At 31.6% G+C, this 8,423-nt stretch overlaps 1 protein-coding gene across 4 annotated transcripts in view; it reads right to left on the bottom strand.

Annotated features, from left to right (window-relative positions):
• The window catches only part of LOC106679129 (ankyrin repeat domain-containing protein 50), a 230,589-nt gene that overhangs the window by 27,258 nt on the left and 194,908 nt on the right, over positions 1–8,423 (bottom strand). For 3 of the 4 annotated variants that reach the window (XM_014418098.3, XM_014418099.3, XM_014418107.3), the window contains one exon: positions 1,872–2,075. In XM_014418098.3, the coding sequence (XP_014273584.1) occupies positions 1,872–1,980 (109 nt within the window). In that variant the 5' untranslated portion in view covers positions 1,981–2,075. The remainder of the gene's footprint in view (positions 1–1,871; positions 2,076–8,423) is intronic. The other variant, XM_024358971.2, reaches the window with a different exon arrangement.

The following is an 8,423-nucleotide window of genomic DNA, read 5'->3' as shown; positions in this document are numbered from 1 at the left end:
TTTTTTATTTATTTTTTTTTATTATTATTTTTTTTTATCACTCCTTAAAATAAATAAGTACATATAAAATAATGAAATGTATTACATAAGCTTTTACTGAGTCTTCTCCCTTTGACTGCCCTGTGGCATCATAAGGTGTTGATATCAGTCTAGCTACGGTGGTATAGTCTAACTACAGCCAAAGGCTACGCCACAGAATTAATGGTTTAATGATACCCAGTGATAGCCAGAGTTAATGAACGTTAATGATAACCTTACATATATGACTTTTCTAACAGACAATTATAGCGAGTAAGTTGGTCGATATACGATATGTCACAATCTCACAAGAGGAGATCATAACACAATCCTTCCCGGCCTGACCCGCCACATAAAGACCCCCAGGGAGCGAGGTCCTATATCACTTTAGAAATAGTTGCTTACAACGGGAAGATAAGTTAAGTTTTATCGAGCAATATTTTTAAAAAAAGCCAGAAATTGAAAAACAGCATTTTCTTTCAATACTATCAATGTGTCTATATCGTTAATTATATTTTTATTTTCTAATCACTCAGTGATTCCTTTTATTCATCATGGTTGTTATCTAGTTTTCTATTCTTAGCTCTGATGAAGGCCTGAAATTTTGGCCGAAACGTTGTCACTAATAAATAAGTTTTTACTGATTTGCGTTTTTTACTGATCGCACCCCCAACCATACGTACTATAAACTCATTATTATAAAATATAATCTTCTTAAAATTCTTATATAGACCCTTTCGACATAATAACGAGGATATGGGAATGTTTTAAATGTCTAGAGAATATGGGAAAGACAGAATTTTATTAGAACTATCATAGAAGAAGAATTCACTGCCTTTGTAACGAGCTCTTCACTCGAGGGGTCTGCAAGAGAACGGTGATAAAACATTGTACTCGAATAAACTGAGGCTATAAAATAAATTAAATATTTTCGAGAGGATAGAATAAAGAGGTTTAAAGTTCATAGAGGATGATAAAAATGGAAGCATTATCCTCTGCTAAAGGGGCTTTTCATAATCCCAACTTACAAAGAGATATTATCAAAATAGCGGTGTGGGAGGAATTTCAGTCTTTGTGATTCTTATTTTTATCGTTAGGTATTTATAGCTTTTTAAATTTTCTTTATATTCCTACATTAAAAAAAATCCAATACAATTTTACTTTAGAGTTTATTTTTAAAAGTACGAGCAAAAAATATTCTCTTTTTAAACAAAAATTCGTTCTAGAAGCAACCACCAAAGTTACTAAAACCAAAAAAAGAGGGCAGCATATGTATATCTTTCTTAATATCACAATTTGTTGTATATCAATCACAATTATATATATATATTTTTAACAGTTGATTATGGGGGGTATAGTCTCGTACGTGTCGAAATATACTGTTAATCGCAATCTATTCTCCATGGAAAAGGTAAAAAGAGCAGTTGACTGGTCCTTCACGAACTTACACGTCCTACACTCAGCGATCAGCTAAGAGGTAAAATTTGGGAAAAAAAGTTTAATGAACTTCATGGGTTCGTACTCCTGCATCATCCACCATATAGTCCAGACCGCACACCATCGGATTACAACTTGTTTCGATCTATAGCCCATTTCCATCAAGGGAAAAAATAGGATAATTTTGCGAAAGTTAAAACTGCGGTCCAATAGTTTTTTGACAGCCATCCCAAAGAATTGTATCAGGGTGGGATTGAACAATTGGCTAATGACAGTAGATAATGGACTATACTTTGAGTATTAATTGCATTTTAAATCAAAGAAATAATACAAATATTTGGTTAAAAAATTTTTTTTTTTAATATATCTCATTAATACTGTATTATGTAAAGTGTTATGAATATTAAATAGCCCACCTGATCCAGGTCCACCAACTATGAGCGCTCCTCCGGTCTTCCTCTGGTCGACCAGGTGGGCCAACTTGACGAAGACCCACTCCCTGCAGAAAAACCTCTTCCTTTCCATCCTCGTGTCTTCTTCAGACAGGTTGTTGCCTAACAATCTGACCAACTCTCTCGCCAATGGTCGTCATCGCCTCGGGCAGCTCTGCCCCTCCTGTTCTGGAACATTCAAAACAATCTTTAAAAAATAGAGAACTGTGCAAAATGATCTGGAAGATGTATAGTGATAAAATAGTTTAAAAAATTAATAAAAAACGTGAAAGGGTTTCTATGGAAACCCCCACGAAATACGTTAAAAACATTCGAACAAAGTTTAGTACGCCATGTCTTTGGTTAAGACCAGACCGATAAATAGACGATTTTCAGAGATTTGTCAGTTTAGTGTTGTAGAGAACATCAAAATATCTGAAACGATCCAAAATTTAATAAATAATTTATGAGGTATAAAATAATAAATAAATTTCAAAGTTCTTTTACTACTTTTTACAAATCATATACTCACTTGAAATTCCTTCTGACTAAAGTAATTGAGAAGCTATACCGAAGATTATAGCAACTTCTAAGTTATTCTATGAAGACATTTAATTCACTTATAAACTACAATAGAATGGTTTAATAGAGCGAATCACATCATAAGATAGTAGTTAAAACGAGATGGTAACAAGGTGAAATGAATTCATTAACTCTTCTAGATATGCAATGAGCCCCTTCACTGTTTGAAAGTCACATGAAGTAAAAGTAAAATTCGACTACCTGGGAATAAGCTTTTCTAAGAGTGTCAAAAATAACTAGGAAAGTTCAAAAGTAAAATAAAATATTTTATACTTCACAAAACTAGTATTAGATTAGAACCGGACAATATGATTTATTTCCACTTAATTCTATAATACATATACAAATAATATAATTAATAGTAATTGGTAATATAATTTATTTAAACAACCGTAGCATAAAAAATATTTTTTAATAATAATAATGATAATAATGAAAAAGTAATAATAAAGTGTATCCTTCTAAATTCTACGATTAACTCATCCTGTTATACGTTTCGGCCCGAATATTTTAAATAATAATATTTTTTGAAAAACCTTTAGGCGCTGTTCTCTCTCCTAGTGCAAGAGCCAAAGAGGAAAAAAAATGCAGTGATTTCGCCCCAATTTTTTATTACTATAATGAAAACTATGAATAATTACTAGTCAAAATTGATGAGATTCCCAAGTATAGATAGGGGGAATAAAAAATGGCGGCTGTTTCAATACGTTAAAAAACAAAATTTTTCATTCGGAGCTCTATATCTTAAAAACTACCAACAACACTAGAAAATCTAAGAGAACAGTATTTAAGGAAGAGTAAATTTTCTAAAATATTAGCCCTAATAGAGCTATTTACGGTCAATACTTACCGAGATATAACTTTTAAAAAACAACATTTCATAAAAAATGCTCTGAAAAATCAGTAGTTTGTGAATTAATTGTGGGTATTCTATATCTCACGAACCATGAGATGAACAGTTGTCAATTAGCACACAAATTAAAGCTGGTTTAATGTGCTATAAAATAGTTTATGATCTTCACCTTCGCAGGAATAGTAGTTTTCACAATATGTGCTAAAATGAATTGATTTCTAGTTGTTGGGACTAAATTTCATAGCCGAAATTAATTTTAATTTGCTATTACATAATTTGCATTAGAGCTATTTACATTCAATAGTTCTCGAGATATAGCATTATAAAAAGCATTATTTCATAAAAATGTACTGACAGATTAGTAGTTAGTGAATTAATTTTGAAATATCTACATCTCAAACAGTTCGACGTATCGATGTCTATTAACTCTCAAATTAAAGCTAGTTTAATGGACTTCAAGTAGTTTATAATGTTTTTTTCGTAGGAATAGTAGTTTTCATGATATTTGTTCAAATAATTGATTTATAGTTGTTCGGACAATAAGCTTGATTTATGAACAACTTTATTTCAGAAACCATAGGACGTAGAAATGTGTGTCAGCACTCAAATTAAAGCTAGTTAAATTTACTATAAAATAGTATATAACGTTTTTCGTTGTAGGAATAGTAGTTTTTAGGATATTTCACAAAATAAATTCACAAACTGTTAATTTCTAATTGTTCGTATAAAATGTTTGATTTTTGCAAACATATTTCTCTGGATCAATAAGACGCACATATGTCTGCCAACACTCAAAATAAAGGAAATTTACCTTACTATAAACTAGTTTATGACACTCATCTTCGAAGAGATAATAGTTTTTATAATATTCGCATATAAATATAAATTTGGCAAATTAAAATTTGTCCGAACAACTATAAATCAATTTATTTTAGCAAATTTCAAGTAAACTATTACTCCTACGAAGATAAACATCATAAACTATTTTATAGCTCATTAAACTAGCTTTGATTTGAGTGGTAATAGACATCTGTACGTCAAATGGTTTTTGAGATATAATTTTTTCAAAATAAATTCACTAATTACTGATCTTTTAATTACGTCCCATACAAGATTTTTATGAATTGTTGCTTTTAAAAGCTATATCTCGAAAACTATTTAACGTAAATAACTCTATTAGGGCTCATATTTCAGCAAATTTACTCTTCTTTAAATGACGTTCCCTTAGGTTTTCTTGTGTTGTTCCTACTTTTTAAGATATAGAGCTCCGAATGAAAAATTAACTATTTTTAACGTTTTGAAAAGCCGCCATTTTTTATTCCCCCTACCTATACTTGGCATACTCATCAATTAATCACTAGTAATTGTACATAGTTTTCATTAAAGTAATCATAACTTGGTGCGAGGTAATTTCTTTTTTTCTCCTATTGGGCTCTTGTACTACCAGGACTACAATAAATATACTGGTTAAAACTGTATTGAACCAATACGCTTTTATATAGAATTTTTTATAGTTTCATTTTTCGTCTCCTGAAAAATCAAGAATATGGACTTAATCCGTGCATATCAGTGCACTATATGCACTATACTTGGCAGACTCATCAATTTTGACTAGTAATTATACCTAGTTTTCATTAAAGTAATCAAAAATTGGGATGAAATAACTTGCTTTTTTCTCCTCTTCGGCTCTTGTACTATCACTTATTACAATTATTTGCTTGAAGAAAAAAATTAATATTTTTTACTTCTAATGGTAGACAACCTTTTATTCAGTATAATTCATGATTAGAGATAATTCAAGACAGTATGGGGATGCAAGGGAATAGATAAGTAATGTATAATTCATGAGATGGGGTTTGAAACCATATGACTGATCCTAGGAATGGATTGCGTAATGTGTCGAGTAAGTGGGATAATAGAATTATATTCAGCCATTTGACATGAACACTGCAGGGCTCCAATCCAGGTCACACACGAAAACAAGAAGCTAATTGATGGAGTCAGCACGATGAGGCGATCCTTTATCCATTACTTAATTAATGTCTTCGATAATGATTGAGTACCTTCACTGAATCAGACAGAATGAAGTAAATAATATTGTTAGTGTATTGCTGGAAGATTAAATCTTGCATTTCTCAAATATTTGGAAATCTACGTTTCAGGATTCAATAGAAAGCAGATCTATCGCATAGAGCGCACATCTCACTTCAGTAGCCTAAATAAGCTTGAGATATAGTAAAACAGTTCAACACGTTCTGAAAATTAACTTATTCGTAGGTAATTCTAAAAGTAAGTTTTTTTTTTTTTTTTTTTATTATTTTTTAAATATGTAGTTATCCTCACCACGTATGCCGATGACACATGTGTGCTCGCTGTTAATAATAACCCATTAATTGTATCCCAAAAACTCCAATCCTATATAACAGCCCTCGAAGATTGGTGTCGTAATTGGAGGATTAAAATAAATTCCAACAAATCCCATCAAATCACCTTTACCCTTCGTCGTAAATCTACTGACTGCCCTACAGTTTTATTTAATGATGTTACTCTTACCCCTGTTCAACAGATCCGCTACCAGATCCTCACACCAGACTGAAAAGACAAGAAACTGCACGTCGATTTCGACTATTACAGCACATACTAGACAAACGGTCTAAACTTCCAACACATTACAAAAGACTGATCTACATGACTGTAATAAGGCCAACCTGGACATATGGAGTTGAGCTTTGGGACTCCACTAAACCTTCGAATTCCTCTCGTATTCAATCCTTACAATCCAAAATCCTTCGTAAAATCCTCAATGCTCCTTACTTTGTCACAAATAAAATCATACATAAAGACCTTAATGTTCCCTATGTAACCGATCTAGCCCGAACCAGATATCATTCCTTCCATTATATACTCTCTAACCATTCAAACCCCCATAGTTTCTAATCCTCTTCCATTCCTGACAATCCTCCAAGGCGCCTGAAAAGAAGATGGCCACGAGACCAGCTAATGTAAAATGTCATTAGGAGTGCTACCAATGGATAGTTTCTCTACACGCCTGTAACACTCCAATTTAACTTAGATCAGATTTACTAAATGTATTATAATGTACAGTTGTAATTATCAATAAATAAATATTAAAAAAAATATGTAGTAATAATTCGTTTATTTTCTACAATATTTACGTAATTTTAAAGGTTGAATATTATTTTTCTATGATATTGAATTATAATTACATAAAAGTAATTAAAATGGGAACTATGCAGTGCACTTCAGCATTAGCTAGCATTGTTTTTTTCTAATTTTCCTTTATACTTAACCGCTCTAAGGATAATTATGACGAAATTTTAATTTTTTTTTTTATCTGGAAAAGTGTGTAGCGAAATGTTTTTAGTCCAAAAAAGGTTTTGCTTTAGCGCACTGTAGCGGCTCACTAGAAAGCAGAGCAAATAGTTCATCAAAACTTTGCAAGGTTGCGCTCAGACCTTATTGTCCTCGAGACATTAATAAAATCACTTTTGTTATATAATATCAGGTGTATTCATGATCTTTAGTTTAACATGTTAAAGTGTCTTAAACTGTAGCCCTGAGTCAGTCCTGTGGGTTCGGGAGCCCTCCGGGATTTACCTACCCTTAATTAGGTACTGACAAAATCACCTCCTTCCATAACAGAACTTCCTCACTAAGTACTGCACCCTTGTCCCTTCATAAGTTCTAGTGGTACAGATTAATTTTTTTTTTTAAATGGAAAAATATTTCCTTCTTTTAGCATGTTAAAACGATATAAAATTTAACATAGTTGAGAGTCTGTTAATAGGTCTGCTAGATGGAGATTAACCTCACTGAACAGCTGAATTCCATACCATTTTGTCTGTTGTCGTTTTAATAGGTTAGTTATTCGTTTTTGGTTTAAGTTCTTTTGGACTTTTTAAAACTCTAATAAAGTAAATCCTCTAGGAGCTCTTTTACATTTAACATATAACATAGACTTCAAATTGGGCTGATAATAATCCTACACTTTTAACGTTTAGAATGTTAAAACTTTTTTATGACAAATGTGCTCTCAGAATATTAAAAAGTTTTAATAACAGAGTTCAGTTAAAATAACTAAATAAAACAGAGATCGATATTCCTCAGAAAAATTTCCCCGACAGACGGTATTGTGTAATATAACATGTAATGTGTAAATAACGACAATTTATCTATTCTATGATATGCGCAAATCAGAGATAGCATATATTACTCCAATAGCCTAAAAAATACTAATTAATATAAGAAGTTACTTATTAATATGAAAGAATCGTTTACAGGCATATTGATATATACATAAGAATCGATTACTACTTCTTCAAGGACCGAACGATACTGCAAAATGTCTCCCTCTCCTATGAGTAAACGTTAAATTCTTTCTCGATTATTGACTATCGACCTTAGTGACGTCAGTTCCTCTCTATAGGCCGCCACCGCTTCCAATACGCGTAACACTGCACCCCGTTGTAAGATTAAAAGACGGACAAAGTCACAACTAAACTATGTTCGTCCGACCGGGTTTCATCGTTCCTGATCACAGCCTAATGTCAGAACCAATATTGGATTTGGAGTTGTTGAACTTGCTAATTATAAATTGAGAAGATTGTCCGGGGGGGGGGGGAGGAGCGAATGATGATTATCTCTTTTTGTTTTATAGCCCTGATGAAGACCGATTCAGGTCGAAACGTCGGGACGAATAAATAATTTTTTGTTTAATTGTGTTTTTTGGCTGACCACATCCCCCGAACATCTCCACTTATTAATCTACGGTCAACTATCTACACTTCATTAATAATTATAAAGTCCACCTGAGTCCCTATTTATACTGATTAATCAATCTTTCAAGAAAAATTTTTTTTTTTTATTATTATTTTCATTTAATTTAATATTACTTTTTAAATATATATATATAATATAAGTTATATCAACTATGTAAGACCCACCGGGCCGATCTGGTATAAAAATAAAATAAAAAAAAAATAAAAATATACAGCAACAATATATATAAAATAACCTTGTTAATAAAATAAACTATCAATTGTAACCAAATTATGAAATATTTATTAATAAATCATAATAAA

Source organism: Halyomorpha halys, unplaced genomic scaffold (genome assembly GCF_000696795.3).
Source record: "Halyomorpha halys isolate HHAL.00 unplaced genomic scaffold, Hhal_1.1 Scaffold12.1, whole genome shotgun sequence".
NCBI classification, from domain to species: domain Eukaryota; kingdom Metazoa; phylum Arthropoda; class Insecta; order Hemiptera; family Pentatomidae; genus Halyomorpha; species Halyomorpha halys.
Note: the sequence above shows the minus strand (reverse complement) of the source record. Positions and strands in the feature narration are given on the sequence as shown.